Source organism: Coregonus lavaretus (assembly GCF_964263955.1).
Source record: "Coregonus lavaretus genome assembly, chromosome: 37".
Classification (NCBI taxonomy): domain Eukaryota; kingdom Metazoa; phylum Chordata; class Actinopteri; order Salmoniformes; family Salmonidae; genus Coregonus; species Coregonus lavaretus.
The window spans coordinates 31,747,243-31,765,916 of NC_140024.1; the positions used below are offsets into that span (position 1 = coordinate 31,747,243).

Here is an 18,674-nt window from a genome sequence, read left to right on the forward strand (position 1 = left end):
TTCAATGGTATGGCTGAAAGAGCTTGAGTGATTGCACCATGTAAACTACATTTATAAAATCCTACACCTAGAACACAAGTTCAACAAACAGTTTTAAACTCAAAATCGAAAAGGGATAGTTGTGTTTATTTGAATCTCCATTACCTACTGCACATGCAGCAGCTACTCTTCCTGCAGCAAGTAAAATACAAACCCTCAATAAAAAATAAAAAAGATTAATCCATTTAATTAATCAAATGCACTTGTATAAATGATAGAACGTAGCCTACAATAGATACAAACCTAGATGATCAATAAATTATGTGCATGGAGGTGGTTGGGTAATGCTCAGTGCATGCATAACCAGGTCCCTTCCATGACCATGCTTCCCTATCATAAAGGACGTCACCTCCTCCTGTCCCTCAGTAATCCACTGACGGTAGTGTCACCATCCTGGTGAACTCCTCGTAGTGCACCTTGCCATTAGACTTCACGTTGGCTTCTCTGAACAGCTCGTCCACTGCAAATTTTAGAGGGGAAATAACTTAATGTTAATTCGCTGATTTAGGACCAACCACAAGTATGTTACCAGGTAGAATCGTTAAAACATTTAAGTGTTTTATAATTTGCAAATTGACACAAGATTCAGTTAATGTATGTGTTGACACATGAGAATGACTTGACCCACTGGGCACAGATGTCAATTAAATTGAATTGAAATGACGTGGACACAACGTTAATTCAACCAGTGTGTCCAGTGGGAAAGCTGCCATCTCAATGTGTATTTCCATTGGGTCTCTTGAAGGCACTGGGTGTCTCTCAATAGTCTAAAGTGGCCTTGTTTCTCTATTTCCCACATCTGCACTAATTTAACCCTTTACACTCCTGGGAATTGGCCTATATGGATAGGGCTACATTGAAATGTTTCTTACAGAAGAAATATGAAAAGCATATGCATAAACATGGTAGCAATGAAAAGGGAACAGTTTAGAGATTATGGGGAAATTGTTAGACTAAAAAGGTGAGGACACAGCAGTTCACCTGACACCAGACTGAATCCAAACCTTACACTGTTGATTTTATGTGCATTTAACATTTTCTGTACTTTTTGCCACATTTGTTGTTAACGAAATCTGAAAATACTCTGGATACATTCAGTAACATGATAAGATTATTCCTGGAAAATGTGTTGTAGGTGCAACACAAGACAGAACAATAAGAGGTTTGAGTGAGAGGTCTAACTGGTGTCTGAGTGGCCACACACCTCTCCAAAGTGTGCACATTTCCTAAGAAAGAAAACATCCATTATAAAATCGCAATCTGGGTCAGGTGTGAATCATTTGAAAGCATGTTCTATTGCCAACATGACTATCTAAGTTATGAAATACAATATTAAAGTGTTAGGCTTTCACAATGCAATTTAGGGAAACATATCGTAATTTCGGTGCGCATAGACGGGTTAGCTGACATCGTCACGAAAATGATGCACGTGATTCAATGGGGCAGAAGTCTGTGTATTGTTGTGATTCTGGATGGTCAGATATCTAGCAATAATGAAAATAAGCTGCCATGAGCGGAATCGTAGGTGGCTCGTTTCAGCTAGTTTTATATCTTGTTCTTGATACCATGTCTTGTTTTGAGGTGTTTGGACTGATGTCATGTCTCTGCTAATATGGCAAAAAATTCGCTAGCTAGCTAACCAACAACTGTAACAATGTATTTGAGAGAAAAGTGCTCATTGTGCAAATGTATTTGTGTTTTCAATAAATACAAATATATTTGACACGTTTCAACAATCTAAGAGCACCCCGTCTGTTTCGCCCCATAGTTGCGCTGTTGTTGCTAAACAACCAACCCGTCTATAGAAAGGAGTCATGAGTGCATTCAAGTGCGTGTGCCGAGGCAAATGTTCTTCACTGTAGACAAACAGGCTCATTCTGTTCAAAATAACCCAGGGTATGACGCCATGTCATCTTGTAACTATACATCAAACATAGTGATCATAAACAAACACTGTATATGAAATTACATTTATGACATGGAAATGTGAAGTGCCCATTTAGACTCACTGGTGTTAGGCTTGCATGTATGACATCAAACCAGTATTTATTATAATCCTCAACGTCTCATCTTTCAAAATACATAGAGTCCTCTTAATTTACAACATTTCCCTCACGCACACAACGAAACATTTTAAAAAGTTGCCCAATTACCAAGAGGGATGGGGGCAACTTCTTTTCGCAAGCAGTGCTCAAGTTCAGAATGGCTGTCAGTCAAAACCGATACAGCGCTGTGAAGCGCAGAGCCAAAGCTCTGACGTCATGTATAGAACGTTACTGTCCAGACAGACACTGCGTTCCAATTTAGGCGTTTATCAGTGCCCAAATCTGCCATTTTCAACCCGTATACGGGTACGAGTGTAAAGGGTTAAAAGAGCTGGACTGATGAAAACAAATACCAGGAAAAGGTATACCAGTTATATTTTACTTTTCTTTTTAACCGCAGTGCAGATTATGTATAAGAGATTGTAAGAAGGAGCCAATTCAGACTGTCAAGCTGCACTTTCAGGGCCAGTTTCCCCGACCCAGATTAAGCCTATCTACTACTCCTGCATTAAACAGCATTTTAAATAGAGACTCCATTAAGCATTATATCTAGTCCGGTCTTAATCCATGTCAGCTAAAACCCATAGTGATAGAAACACATTGTAGGCTACCTTCTTTATCAGTTAGCTTCTCTCCTAGCTTGGTGAGCTTGGTCCGGAGCTCAGAAGCCAGGATGTAGCCCTTGTTCTGCTTGTCCGTCATCCTCATGGCCTCCAGGATCTCCGCCTTGGGGTCCTCCTGCTGGATCTGCCGGTGCATCATGGTCAGGAAGGTGGAGAAGTCCAGCTCGCCCTTCTTATCTGGAGAAGGAAGGAGATCCATATAACTAATCACCTGCAAAGGGCACCATTGATCCAAAGCAGGCCTAAATGCTGCTGTTAAAGTGACTGGTTATCTGCTACATGGCCGAGTTGTGGTGTATTTTCATACAACTGTACTGAGCATTGTTGATTATTACTTACTTCTTCAATCAAATCATTAGTTAGGGCAGTGGATTGTGTCAATGTGGCTGCGTTTACACAGGCAGCCCAATTCTGATATTTTTTCCATGAATTGGTCTTTTGACCAATCACATCAGATCTTTTCACATCAGATCTTTTTCAGAGCTGATCTGATTGGTCAAAAAAAATCAATGAGGCGAAAAAAATATCAGAATTGAGCTGCCTGTGTAAATGTGTAAAAGAATGAACTGCAAATGGGCATAAAGTTCAGAGTAACAGAGCAGACACACTTTTTGACTCTCAGAAAGACATTCAGTTCTATGTTGTTCTCAGGAAATTGGGGATTGATGGAAAAAAATTCTGTTGAGTCAAACGTGTTTTAACCAAAGCCATTTTCACATTACCAAATCAGTTAATTGGTTTGAATATTTCTCAGTACTTCCCCCAGGTTAAAAAGTTCAGTGCAGCAATTATGAAGAGCTGAGAGAAGATACATATATGTTTTAATGTAATAAATGGAATTGGATCAAGCCTGGACAGATTTCAGCTAATGTGTAGGTTACACTCAATGTGACAACAAGGTGACATTTTCTCCCTCTACCCACCTCCCCAAGTAGCAGCTTGCCTGCCTGTTAAATCATTTACAGCCAAAACCTCACTACCATTCCTAAACAGTTCAGCTAGATCACCAGGTGTCTAGAGCCACTTCAATATTCTAATGGCTTCCACTTTCCTACTTGTTCCCTTCATCTGCACTGACCTTTAAAAAAATAAAATTGGGGGGAAAAGATGTCATGGTAACGCAGATGAAGAGAGGACGTCACTCTAGACCCCTCAAACTCAACCAGTTCCAGTGGGTTGTTTCATCTTTCCCCTCTAATCAGGGAGTGATTTAGACCTGGAACACCAGGTGGGTGCAATTAATGATCAGGTAGAACAGAAAAGCAGCAGGCTTCGAACCTCGTAGGGTAAGAGTTGAATACCCCTGCTATAGACTACTGAGATGCCCCCAGGGTAAGTCACTCTAGACCATGGCTCTCCCAACCCTGTTCCTGGAGAGCTACCCTCTTGTAGGTTCACTCCAACCCCAGTTGTAACTAACCTCATTCAGCTTATTAACTAGCTAATTATTCGAATCAGGTGCGCTAGATTAGGTTTGGAGCGAAAACCTACAGGACGGTAGCTCTCCAGGAACAGGGTTGGAGAGCCCTGCTGTAGACTACTGAGATGCCCCAAGGGTAAGTCACTCTAGACTACTGAGATGCCCCCAGGGTAAGTCACTCTAGACTACTGAGATGCCCCAAGGGTAAGTCATTCTAGACTATTGATATGCCCCCAGGGTAAGTCACTCTAGACTATTGATATGCCCCCAGGGTAAGTCACTCTAGACTACTGAGATGCCCCCAGGGTAAGTCACTCTAGACTACTGAGTTGCCCCCAGGGTAAGTCACTCTAGACTACTGAGATGCCCCCAGGGTAAGTCACTCTAGACTACTGAGATGCCCCCAGGGTAAGTCACTCTAGACTACTGAGATGCCCCAAGGGTAAGTCACTCTAGACTACTGAGATGCCCCCAGGGTAAGTCACTCTAGACTACTGAGATGCCCCCAGGGTAAGTCACTCTAGACTACTGAGATGCCCCCAGGGTAAGTCACTCTAGACTACTGAGATGCCCCCAGGGTAAGTCATTCTAGACTACTGAGATGCCCCCAGGGTAAGTCACTCTAGACTACTGAGATGCCCCCAGGGTAAGTCACTCTAGACTATTGATATGCCCCCAGGGTAAGTCATTCTAGACTACTGATATTGCCCCCAGGGTACGTCACTCTAGACTACTGAGATGCCCCCAGGGTAAGTCACTCTAGACTACTGAGATGCCCCCAGGGTAAGCCACTAGACTATTGAAATGCCCCCAGGGTAAGTGAGGGGACCTTGATGGCATACCTATCTTGTGGACCTGCAGGTGTCTGTCGATCTCACCGAAGGTGGGACTCGTCCCCAGACAGCGCATAACTGTGATCAGGTCCTTGGCTTCAATCTTCCCCTTGCGCTTCTTGTCATACAAGGAGAAACATTCCTTGAACTCTACAGGGAGAAAAACATGCAAATAATGCACTGAGGTTCTGGGTAAAAAAGAAACTATGACTGTGGAGAAAAAATTAATAATCAGGATAATATATTCTAAAAACAGTGCATATTACAATGTCAAAATGCATCAATGCATTCTCCTCACTCCAAGGAGGCAATTAAAACGTTATTGTCTCACTCTGAGGAGGCAGTTAAACGTTCTTGTCTCACTCCAAGGAGGCAGTTAAATGTTCTTGTCTCATTTCGACAAGTGTAGAGGAAGAAATAAATCATACTTTTACCCTCAAATGGGATTCTTCTTTTCTAAAATCCCTTTTTAAAAGACATTGCTCTCAAAGTTAGTCACAATATTTTACTCTACTGTTCAATATCAATTTATTGAAAAAGACTGACATTATTTATGTCTCAAGTGACCTCTCACACACCAAAAGAAAAGCTAGCAAACAACATAGCACACCTTACCGTTGATCTGAGTTCCTGACAGGAATTTAGCCTGAGAAAAACACAATACACCATGAATTGGCTTAAACACAAATTATTAAATGGAAATTATTAAACAGAAAACACAAAAAATACACCATGAGTTGGCTTAAACGTGTACAGAAATTATTAAACAGAAAACCCCAAACAATGAAGTGGTTACCATGTCTGTCGTCGGAGATCTCTCTTCCTGTAATGCCACTGGCTCACCTCACCTGTCTCCACACCCGTCTGCCTGCCCGTTCTAAAGTCCAGTACAGAGTACATGTCATTTAATACTGGTTGCTGTGGAAACCGAGATAGTGGATCCAAGGTATCATATTATCCTCTCCCATTCTCCTCTCTCAAATAGCTGTGATACTAAACACTATCTATTGTCTGTTATGACAACCAGGATATGTTAAACTACACAGCGTGGCCAGTAGCAGACGAGTTACAGTATACGGAAATTGTAGTTACATTTAAAAAGTAAAATTCTTCAATAAGATAAGTAACTTTGTCTATATTAGAAGTAGGCGTAAGTATGATTGATCTTGCCCAACTAATAGAACTCCCGCATTCAATTCAATACCTTGTAATGTCTAGTGAAAGGACCGATGACAGGATAGTGACGACAGTGAATATATACATTTCCTGAGGTAGCTGCAATATATATAATTACCACTAGAGGTCATTGTCTATCAATCCAGCCATGTACTAGTACGGCATATAATAATTTGGTATAATAAATAATAATATAATATGCCATTTAGCAGACGCTTTTATCCAAAGCGACTTACAGTCATGTGTGCATACATTTTTGTGTATGGGTGGTCCCGGGGATCGAACCCACTACCCTGGCGTTACAAGCGCCGTGCTCTACCAGCTGAGCTACAGAGGACCACTTGGTATGTGGATACCCCGCTACATCTGGCGTGTACTCTGTATTCTTGCTCAATTGGTAGAGCATGGTGCTTGCAGTGCCAGGGTTGTGGGTTCGATTCCCACTGAGGACCAGTACGAAAAAGTATGAAAATGTATGCACTCACTACTGTAAGTCGCTCTGGATAAGAGCGTCTGCTAAATTACTAAAATGTCAAATGTACATCTGCTATAGGAGACATATGACTTACTTCAGTATGGAAAAACCCTGATGATGATGATATCTGTTATACCTTATAAGCAAGTAAAGTTAAACATGTCTTCAAAGCTCATAAACACAATACACATACAGTGGAGTAAGAAACATTTATTACAAAAACGATCTGATTTTCAAATGTTTAAACAACTTACATTTAGCAATCCAATGATGTTCAAGTACATACGACACTGACCTTTCTTTGAGTTGATTTCAAAGTTTGGCTCATTTTAAATGAATACTGTAACATTACATACTGTAAGACGGTCATTGTCATGTAGACGGGGTTGGGTGCAACTGTAGAAAAGAGGGGCCTGTCCCAGAATGCACCACAACACTGCGCTTGCTGATTATGTCATTCCACCATTTTGGAGCAGAGCAGATGCACCATTTATCTGGCGAAGGAAAGTTTCAGACCTGTAAATTCTACAAAATGTAAGTCAATATTAGTCCATTCCACAGGAGGGTGGTGATGGAAGGACGGCTCATAATAACTTTCCTTACTCCATGCAAACCTAACCTGGATAACTAATTGTTAACACAAACTAGCATCATCATACTGGCTCCCAGGCTAACACAAACTAGCATCATCATACTGGCACCCAGGCTAACACAAACTAGCAATGTCATACTGGCACCCAGGCTAACACAAACTAGCAATGTCATACTGGCACCCAGGCTAACACAAACTAGCATCATCATACTGGCACCCAGGCTAACACAAACTAGCATCATCATACTGGCACCCAGGCTAACACAAACTAGCAATGTCATACTGGCACCCAGGCTAACACAAACTAGCATCATACTGGCTCCCAGGCTAACACAAACTAGCATCATACTGGCTCCCAGGCTAACAAAAACTAGCATCATAGTGGCACCCAGTCTAACACAAACTATCATCATCAAACTGGCACCCAGGCTAACACAAACTAGCATCATAGTGGACACTCACCTGTTGTCACTCTCATCATTGGCTGTCCTTGACGTGTAACGTGTAGTAGGACCAGGGTTCGGGGACGTACAAGAGACCGGGATATTTCTTACGCAGCACTGGGTCGCTCCACAGCCAGGCCACCCACACGGCGACCAGGCACATGGTGACAGAGAAGCTGGCGAACAGAAAGTGGCCGTTGGCGTCCGGGACCGAGCCCTTATGTCGCTGGTGGATCACTGTGGCTACCATAGCTAGGAAGGTGAGGAGGAAGAGTTGGAAGATCTGACCCTCTGTGACCAAGTACCTGAGAAGGTGTGAGAGAGGGGCAGAAGTGAGAGCTGCAGTCAAGATACTTTCACTTTCTAGAAGAAAATACTTAAAGAGTTGAGCCACGCTTCACACAGTGAAATGTCCCATACTTCAGGTACTTACAGTATGACATAAATCACACAATGGAGTACAATTGCCAATTAGAATTCAGCAAACCTCTATTTATTTTATTTTATTTTTATTTAACCTTTATTTAACCAGGTAAGCCAGTTGAGAACAAGTTCTCATTTACAACTGCGACCTGGCCAAGATAAAGCAAAGCAGTGCGATAAAAACAACAACACAGAGTTACATATGGGGTAAAACAAAACATAAAGTCAAAAATACAACAGAAAATATATATACAGTGTGTGCAAATGTAGCAAGTTATGGAGGTAAGGCAATAAATAGGCCATAGTGCAAAATAATTACAATTAGTATTAACACTGGAATGATAGATGTGCAAGAGATGATGTGCAAATAGAGATACTGGGGTGCAAATGAGCTAAATAAATAACAATATGGGGATGAGGTAGTTGGTTGGGCTAATTTCAGATGGGCTGTGTACAGGTGCAGTGATCGGTAAGGTGCTCTGACAACTGATGCTTAAAGTTAGTGAGGGAGATAAGAGTCTCCAGCTTCAGAGATTTTTGCAGTTCGTTCCAGTCATTGGCAGCAGAGAACTGGAAGGAATGGTGGTCAAAGGAGGTGTTGGCTTTGGGGATGACCAGTGAGATATACCTGCTGGAGCGCATACTACGGGTGGGTGTTGCTATGGTGACCAATGAGCTAAGATAAGGCGGGGATTTGCCTAGTAGTGATTTATAGATGGCCTGTAGCCAGTGGGTTTGGCGACGAATATGTAGTGAGGGCCAGCCAACAAGAGCGTACAGGTCACAGTGGTGGGTAGTATATGGGGCTTTGGTGACAAAACGGATGGCACTGTGATAGACTACATCCAATTTGCTGAGTAGAGTGTTGGAGGCTATTTTGTAAATGACATTGCCGAAGTCAAGGATCGGTAGGATAGTCAGTTTTACGAGGGCATGTTTGGCAGCATGATTGAAGGAGGCTTTGTTGCGAAATAGGAAGCCGATTCTAGATTTAACTTTGGATTGGAGATGCTTAATGTGAGTCTGGAAGGAGAGTTTACAGTCTAACCAGACACCTAGGTATTTGTAGTTGTCCACATACTCTAGGTCAGACACGTCGAGAGTAGTGATTCTAGTCGGGTGGGCGGGTGCCAGCAGCGTTCGATTGAAGAGCATGCATTTAGTTTTACTTGTGTTTAAGAGCAGTTGGAGGCTACGGAAGGAGTGTTGTATGGCAGGGATCATCAACTAGATTAAGCAGCGGGCCAATTTTTTCTTCAGCAGATGGTCAGGGGGCCGGAACATCATGACAAATAATTTGTAGACTGCAAATTGACCTCAAGAAGCCCAAACAGATATTTGACTAAAACAATAATTTCAAAACTTGCTTACATTTGTATACGATCACATATATCTTGCTACAGATTTCCAAAATTAAAATCACTTGGAGCTGTTTTGCTCAGAAAACTTTACTGAAGTAAAAATAAGGAAGTAATGAGGGGACTGACCAATAGTAGAGGGCACTGGGTCCGAGTAGCAGCCAACCAGACAGGGGCATCGTCTTATCCTCTTTGACGTGAGTAAAACAGCCGCTGAAGTAGAGGAAGAGGATGATGAAGAAAGGAATATACCTGGAGGTAGAGAGAACTCTGTTGAAAACTACTTCATGTCAACTTATTACACATATTGAACTTTAATAATGTTTACATACTGTTTTCCCCACTTCTGATGTATATACTGTATTCTAGTCAAGGCTCATCCTATATAACTACTGCTGAACACACCTTTTCTATTCATATGCTGTCCACACTGTCTATACACACCATCGTATATATATATATATATATTTATATTCCGGACTCTGACATTGCTCGTTCTAAAATTCCTATATTTCTTAATTCCTTTATTTAAATTTTTTGGACTTGTTTTGTATTGTTAGGTATTACTGCACTGTTGGAGCTAGGAACATAAGCTTTTCTCTACACCCGCAATAACATCTGCAAAGTATGTGTACCCGAACAATAAAATTAGATTAGATTTTTAGATATACAGACATAAATACATCAAAGCAACTAAATTTGAAAAACAGTCAATGTTCAACCACTTTAAAACAGGTTTTAAACTAAGTTATAATATCAACCAATTCCAGTTTTACGCAGAAGAGAATATCCCATTAAAAGAAATTACTACATGATCCGATACCTACCACATTAAATGTCCCAGCTGTTCATCATAAAAATAAAGAAGTTCAAACGAATCAATCTAAAATAAATAAAATAAGAAACATTTTCAAACATCATCAGCATTTTTGGGTTGGTTGATATAAAACAGCATACATTTGAGCTCTACCAGGCACCATGCGTTCATTCATCTCGGTTAAGCCACAACTATAATTTTGCATACGTTGGTCAGATTGTATCAGAGGGGTTGGGTAAAAAGCAGAAGACACATTTCCATCCCATCTGGACTAACGAAGTATATCTTATATAATAAAAAGGTATAGCCTACCAGTGTAGCAGGTTTGAGGTCTTTGATGATGGGGTTCTCTCTGACAGACAGGTGGAGCTGGTAACCGCTCAGCAGGAGACGGTGGTTGATGGAGTCTCCCACCAGGTGGATGCTGGCGCCCATCACAAAGGTGATGATGCTCAGGTACACAGCGGAGCGAGGCAGGGCCCTGGGACTCCGCTCAATCAGCTGCTCAGAGAGGGACGAGAGCACACACACATTAAAAGGCATGTAAACACACACAGTCAGTGCGTACGCACACACACACGCTTAGTATAGCATGTGTGCATCGCAAATTCATCAGATTAATTAATTAATTACATATTGAAATAGATTATTTGGGACACATTTTATTGTCACTGTAGCTTCTTATAGGCCAACTGTGATGGTGAACAAACGGTATCAACCAGCGTTGCAGTTTGTGTTTGGTGGTTCCAGACAGTCACCCACCTTGAGCAGTAGGAATGGCGTGATGACATTGTAGGCCATGTGAAAGTAGTCTCCAGCACTGGGTTTGTTCAGGGGGAACCACTCCAGAGGGAGAATGATCTAAATGAAATCATGGATACAACACAGGGTTGCATTCATAGATTTGAATGCTGCTATAACTAGGCTATTTGTTTGTTACACTTCCTTATTTACTCAAATATATTATTGTAGCAGGGTGGTTCCACGCCAGGACAGCCCGAAAATATTTTGGGTATCTTAGATTGTTCTGGCAATTCTCACATAGAAACTTTATTGGAAGGGAAGTATGTTAGACAAGTTTTTTACATTTGTATCAAGGTATTCTTTTGTTTTTATCATGATGAAAATGCCTCCTGTAAGAACCTATGATCCGTGAACCGTACATGATACAGACAATATCTTGGTGTCATTATACTTATAGTGTCAGTGGGCTCTCTGGTACCTTTGAAGATATGACCCATTTTATACACAGAAATTGACAATAAAGGTCATTAAGAAATCATAGCCCTCTTTTAGGATTGCACATTCAGCAAATCACCAGCAGAGGAAGTTCCATTTGAATCCATTTTCCCATTCACTGTGTTGGTAATAAAATGTATCATAACTTCAAAATTAGCAGACAAACAACTCTGGAAATTTGATGTCCTTACATGCTGACCACACCGCTCGCGTCGCGTGTAAATAAATGTACACATACGTGTTTTTCAAATCATTGCACCGACACTGCTCGCGCGCCTCAATGAGTGTCTGCGTAGCCAGGCGCTAAAATAGAACTTGGTTCTATTTGTGACGCCTGACGCGCTGCAAGTCCCACCTCTCCCATCGGTTTTTAGGAGCATATACCCACGTGGGTGATTGAAAGATGAGAGGTCCACACTCCAGTGCAGTTGGTGGTGTTAATGCATCTTAAAGTTGGTTGCCAACCGCCATATAAAGTCCATAGAAGAAGAAGAAGCCTGAAAGAGGAGAGATTACTAGAAACAAACTCTGTTTACCCTTTTATCTATGGATTAATTGTCGGAGTAGAGAACCTTGTGGATTTCAGGTAAAATAACAACCCAATGTTTATATCCCAGGACAAATTAGCAAGCAACAGCAAGCTATCTAGCTAAACTGCCATAAATGTTTTATGCTTTTCGACCTGTCCCCAAATTAATATAGTTGGTTCAGAGTTCGTTTTGATATTTCAACCTGGGTGTCCTGATCGCGTCTGGTGTGGTCGGACAAAATCAACATGCGCACGGTGTGGTCTGGTCAGCATGTTAGAGTATATTTTTCCAACCAATGTCTTAAAATTAATAAAATCAAAAAGGGTACTTATGAGATATTTAAAATGTTTATGTTGATTAAATAAATGTGAAGAATTGCATTTCAGAATTTAGACATACTCCATATTAGTGATAAGGGGTATAAAAAAATCTACAGTTACATATCGCAATATTATTGTGGCCGATATTATATCGATACTTTGAGTATAGATCTGTAAAAAATATAAAACTCGCCAAAACTCAGGTATCCTATAGCTTGTTCTCCGTCTTTTTAAATAGTGAGCCAACATGTTTTCAGCACTTTTATTTCCATGACTGATCAAAACTCATTTTCCCATGCTCTCTCTTATCTCTCCGCACCAGACATACTGTATCAAATCGCAATACTTATAGAATCGTGAGAATCGAAATACATATCGTATCGGCACCTAAGCATGGTGATAATATCGTATCGTGAGGACCCTGGCAATTCCCTCCTCCATATGTTAGAGCACACACTAAGGAGTATAATGACACCAGGATGTTGTCTGTATCATGTACGGTTCACGGATCATAGGGTCTTACTGTAGTGGAAGAATGAGAGAAGGTGATACTCGCGACTAGCGACTTGCTGTCGCTGAGGCCCAGCGTGAAGACTCAATCACGATTTATGACATTGTTTGGATGGCTGACCATTCGTGGGCTATCACAGGGGTCAATCACATCTTATCTGTGGATCACATGGAAGTCCTGGGGTCACTGACGCCAGGAGAGGTGTGAAGACTGATGAAACTTGAATCGACTAAATGAATGTTACTGTGTGAATTAAATTGTCATGTTTGGATTGTTTCAAGAGTTTATAAAACGCTACAAATTGTTATGTTTTATTGTACTTTAATTGGTATGGATTTATTGTTATAGGGAAACTTAGGTTTTGTTCGTCGGATGGCGGATAGCTCAAAGAGGAGCGACACGGGTGCGCTCCTATAATTTAAATTCGGTTGATTAGATTCGAATCTGGGTGTGTTTTCCTGTCTTTTGTTTTTACTAGCAAAGTGTTCATTCAGGTTGGGGGTGAGTTTCTGGTTGGGGGTGAGTTTGTGCTTGAATTTGGTTGAAAGGACAGTGAATTCACTTATACTTTGAGAACTTGCTAGCAAGCTCCTGTGTCACACTGCTTTTTCTTTTAGAGATGATTCTGAACTGAAGACACGTGTAACCACGTTAGCCTATTGGGGACAGTCATTTCCTCGGAGTATTCTGGAAGGTATCATGTCCACTCAATTGTTTGAGTGTTCATTCTTTTGTGACTAATACATTCTATTAGTTGAATTGAGTAAATGCATTCCTCGTTCTACAGAGTAATTATTTGATTGACTATACGCTCATCATTTAGGTCTATTGACAGTTGTTATTTTCACTATACACGGCACATTATTGGGTACCACCTTGACGTCTCTGATCTGCTTGCCTCAATATATTAATGCTAGAACATTGGTCGCCAGGATAAGCTAGTCCCCTGTAGCTCAGTTGGTAAAGCATGGCGCTTGCAACGCCAGGGTTGTGGGTTCGTTTCCCACGGGGGGGCCAGTATGAAAAATGTATTCACTCACTAAACTGTAAGTCGCTCTGGATAAGAGCGTCTGCTAAATGACTAAAATGTAAATGTATCTAGTCTCTTAATAATTTGATAACGGTGCAAGTTAGACACATGTTCATTATATTTTCATACTGAGAGGAGATGTAATGCTCGCTACCATGACTAGATTCCTCCAGAGACGCACAGGGCCTGTTGCATTTATTCACATAATATTAGTGTCAGATTGATCAATGTAATTTATTATTATGTTAAACATAATTTCTACATAATGGTTGTATAAGTTCAACCAAACTACATTACAGCAGGCATGTATAGGTCTAAAAAGGGCTTACATTTCGTATATATTAGCTTGTTTGTTACAATAGTTCAAAATGGTGTGGCCAAACGTGAGAATTAAAGGGTATAGTTTGTGCATCATAGAAGTACACGTTTATCAACCTATTAGAGAGTCTATCAAATCATGTTTGATCGTGTTCATTCATTATGATTTGTTATGACAATTTTAAGACAACATTTGTCATGGAATCTAACTCTAAATGACTCCGTTGACAAAGACCAATACAAATTAACCTGCACTTGAGTGGAGGGACTGGAAATGTGCAGCAGCCATCCCTGTTCAAATACACCTCCACATGAACCTTATATGGTTGACTAAATAATCCATAATGGATGTGTCAACAATAATTTCCTTCAAGATGTATTGCATTGTTATGGAGTAACGTACTCCACCCAGTGTGGTAAGCCTATCCCTCTTTGGGATATGAGGTAGCCTAAAATGGCTACTTTCATCATGATTTTCTCAAAAACGGTTTGTGATACAAATGTAAAAAGCATGTCAAATATCCTTCACCCCAATGAAGTTTCTATGTAAGAATTGCCAGAACAATCTGAGATACCCAAAATATTTTCGGGCTGTCCTGGCGTTGAATCGCCCAGCAGTTTGACCATACCATTACAATGGGCCTTCCAAAGTCCAGTACCCAGTTTTGCACTGTGAGATAGAACCACAGGTCAAAGTGGAACTGTGGCCTCTTCATTGATGACCCTTTTGGCTTCGACCCTGGTTGGCTTTAGATAAAGACACATTGTGAAGTATGAATTCCCTCCAACTCCAAAACAACATTATACAGAATGACAATGTATGACCAAGACATTAAGCCAATATGTGGGATGCAACAGTGCTGTGGTAGGCCTTCACCTAAATGAATACACTTATAACATTATAATTATATTTCTGTTCATGTAGCCTACTGAATTATTCATCACTATTATTATGTTGTTTTTGTTGGCCATGATCCTCCGAGGTTAACGCCAGTGGGGGAAATAGGACGAGGACATGTAAATAAATACGATACATGTTATTCAGTGGGCTGTTTGCCACGGTGGATACGCTGTCCAATGCATTCCAAGCCATCTGCTTGTACAGGTTCCATCTGTTCCTAACTCTCTGCTAATGATAATGGGCAACATAAAAGCCAAGATACACGGTGTTGTATAGCTGTGCTTGACAACCTTCACAGCCGTCATCGTCTGAAAGCAGTACAGGCTGACAACTTCCCTCTTCTTGCTCATATGAGACTGACCATGAGCACATTACAAGGCGAGAAGAACTTCAGCCAGCAAGCACAGGCAATAACTAACCTAGTTTAGAAACCAAGGGGGCAGTTTTGAGTGGCAGACTGATTATGCCTTTACAGTATATTTCCTACTGAAACTGTCTTACAGTAGCCTAGCAGACTAAACTTCACGATGAAGGAAGTTTCTGATAAACTTCAACAGAGTGCAGCCGAGACCAGGATTTGTGGAATCTAGCTCTGACTACATCAATTCGCCCATGTCAATACTTCAAAGAATTTAAATTATGAAACGCCCACCTTGTACCCATGTTTAAAACCAATTGAAGCTGATTTCCTAGTTTACAGTGTTTTATGTCCCAGTTGGGGAACCCTGTCTTAGAGCAACAGCAATGAGCAAACAGTCAGTGGTTGTTTTTGATTAACGTTTAATATAAGTATAGATTTCAGTAAGCAAAGAAAGCTGTTTACGTTTCGTTTATAGACAAATGCCCGAGACACCTCGGCTTATCAGGGCAACTCTTTAGACACGCACGGTGCCTTCCTACCAATGGCCCGCTAGATGGGAACATGAAATACTTGCCCATTATATAAACACGTGAATCACAAGCAAAATGTTCAAACCTGGGGTTTATTGACGACTGGGACGCATTGCTTTGACGTTTCCGTACTGGCGCCTGCATTCTCTTCTCTTCGCGCGACGAAAATTCTTCTTCTTCTTCTTCTTCTTCAGTGGGGTTTATCGGCGATTGGCATCCAACATTATGGTGCATTACCGCCACCTACCGTACTGGAGTGTGGGCCAGAGACAGGGAGAAACTAAATCCTACCTGCCAGCCCCGTTGCTCTTAAAAAAGATAACAAAATATTTGACACTATATCTAATGACGTTCTACTCAGTATCATCTTTAAACTCATTTCCTGTATCCCCTTCTCCTTCATACTGGATCTCAGCCACTCTCTTTTCCTCTCATACTGCCCACACCGTATCAGTACATGCTCCACTGTCTCTGTTCCCTGGCAATATTCACACTTTCCTGTTGGATGATTTCCTATCCCATTTAAGGTCTTATTCAACCGGCTGTGTCCCAGCCTTAGTCTTGTAAAAAATAGCCTCCTCTCGTCTGTCTCTTTCTGCCGTCCTCCCCTCCCCGACTTTCCTCTGTACTTGGAATAGACGCCTGCCCTTAGTGTCTCTGTTCCACTGCTCCTGCCATCTCTGCACCACCACTGTCCATATCGGGCTTTTTGCCTCTGCCTTGCTCATTGAAACTATAACATCAACATCTCCACTACTAAGTGCTTGTTTAGCCTGTTCATCTACTGCCTCGTTCCCCTCCTCCCCCACATGGGCTGGGACCCAAGTAAATCTTATCTGTATACCCATCTGTCTAATCCTGCCATGAGTTTGTAGTACCTCATTCAACAGGTGTTCTCTGCTACGTGAGCAAAATGACTGCAGACTCATCAACACTGCAAATGAGTCAGAGCAAATAACTACTCTGTCTGGCTTGACTTCCTCCATCCAGTGCAAGACCAACAGTACGGCCCTCAGCGCTGCCGTATATACAGCCAGGTGATCTGTAATACGTTTCCGGCCTGCCACCCCACATTCCTGCACTACAAATTCTGACCCAGTACATCCTGTCCTTGGATCTTTTGAACCATCTGTGTAAATGGCCACAAAATCCTGATATACAGTATTCATGCGTCTATTAAACAAATCAGATGGATCAAACCTCCCTATCATTCGGTAGTCTCTCCAACACTTCTAAATCAACTACTGGAGGCGGGAGTAGCCATGTTGAATAGCTACCGTGGGGCTAAACTCCCTTCCATACAGTCCCATCTCCCTCGCCTGGGTAATACCCACCCACCCAAAGCTTGTGTTCTGTCCTCGCTCATGTTCCCAGCATGCCTGTAGAATCGATTTCGCAGAATGAGACACCTCATGTCCCTGTAGGTTAACCCAATAATTCATTGCCAGCTGCTGTCTCCTAATCTCCAATGGCATATCCCCCATCTCCACCTGTAGTGTGGACACTGGGGAGGTCCGAAACACCCCACTACATATTCTGAGTCCTTGCCCCTGTATGACATCTAGCCTTTCCAGTGAGGTCCGGGCTGCCAAACCATATGCTATACTGCCATAGTCTATTACAGATCGGATCAATGCAACGTACTGCACATAGTCCTCAATGAGGAACGCCCAGCCACCCACTCCTTCCCCATCAGACAGCGCATCACATTTAGCACCTTCTTAAACTTTCCCACCACTCTCTCAATGTGTTCTGCCCAGGTCAGTCTAGTGTCAAAGTACACCCCAAGGCCCCCACCCTCTCCAAGCTTCTCCCATATAACCTCAAGCGTACCTCATCTCCCACCTTCCTCCGGGTAAAGAACACTGTCTGAGTTCTCTACAGAGAACCTGAATCACCACATTAATGCACACCGCTCTACCGCATCAATTGCTTCCTGTACCTTCCTGACTATGTATGGCACATTTCTTCCCCTCTTCCATAAGGCCCCATCATCTGCAAATAACGACCTCCCAATATCCGTCCGTACCTGAGAGTACACATCATTGATCATGATTGAGAACAACAGAGGACTAATCACGCTCCCCTGCGATGTATCGTTATCCACCAGCTAGCCGCCTGATAAAGACTTCCCCACCCTCACCTGGATAGTCCTTCCAAACAGGAAGTTCTTTATCCAGTTGTATGTTCTTCCCCGTACCCCCATAATATCAAGCTTGATTAGCAACCCCCTCCTTCCACAACATATCATATGCCTTCTCCACATCAAAAATGACAGCTACAACAGTCTCCTTGTTCACCTGAGCCTTCCTGACCTCTGCTTCTAAGCAGAGCACTGGATCCATAGTTCCCCTTCCTGAACCCACTCTGGTGTGACGATACTAACCCCCTGCTCTCCAGGAAGTAAGTTAGCCTCTCTGTAGTCATACATTCCATAATCTTACATACATGTGATGTTAAAGCTGTTGGCTGATAGCTTGATGGCCTCGTTGGGTCCTTCCCTGGCTTCCGGATTGGTCCCACTACTGCCTCCTTCCAGCTGCCTGGTAGTTTCCCCTCCTCCCACACTCTGTTTTACAGCCCCAATACCTTATCCAGTGCCTCTCTCATCTGTTACTGCCATATCCTCCCCACTCAACAACACTGGATAATCCCACCCCCTTCTGACCCCACTCATCCTCTTAATCATC

General features: G+C 42.0%; 2 protein-coding genes across 4 annotated transcripts; both read right to left on the reverse strand.

Annotated features, from left to right (window-relative positions):
* Window positions 1–105: 105 nt before the first annotated feature.
* LOC311111323 (calmodulin-like protein 4) lies at window positions 106–7,099 on the reverse strand. Its single transcript, XM_084154046.1, has 6 exons — window positions 6,706–7,099; window positions 5,757–5,837; window positions 5,576–5,606; window positions 4,970–5,110; window positions 2,696–2,884; window positions 106–499 (listed from the first exon to the last, which is right to left on the reverse strand). The coding sequence occupies exons 2-6, from the start codon at window positions 5,757–5,759 to the stop codon at window positions 402–404; spliced, it is 462 nt and encodes a 153-aa protein (XP_084010172.1). The 5' UTR covers window positions 5,760–5,837; window positions 6,706–7,099; the 3' UTR covers window positions 106–401.
* On the reverse strand, window positions 6,806–16,155 carry LOC311111321 (ceroid-lipofuscinosis neuronal protein 6 homolog). 3 transcript variants are annotated; one of them, XM_084154042.1, is made up of 8 exons: window positions 16,070–16,152; window positions 14,822–14,939; window positions 11,007–11,105; window positions 10,557–10,745; window positions 10,255–10,310; window positions 9,557–9,679; window positions 7,666–7,951; window positions 6,806–7,136 (listed from the first exon to the last, which is right to left on the reverse strand). In XM_084154042.1, exons 1-7 carry the CDS (start codon window positions 16,126–16,128, stop codon window positions 7,681–7,683), a joined length of 915 nt encoding a protein of 304 aa, XP_084010168.1. In that variant the 5' UTR covers window positions 16,129–16,152; the 3' UTR covers window positions 6,806–7,136; window positions 7,666–7,680. The 3 variants fall into 3 exon arrangements, with proteins under 3 accessions (XP_084010168.1, XP_084010169.1, XP_084010170.1); XM_084154043.1 differs by having other exon boundaries at window positions 7,026–7,105; window positions 16,070–16,155; XM_084154044.1 differs by having other exon boundaries at window positions 7,026–7,105; window positions 9,557–9,640.
* Window positions 16,156–18,674: the final 2,519 nt, after the last annotated feature.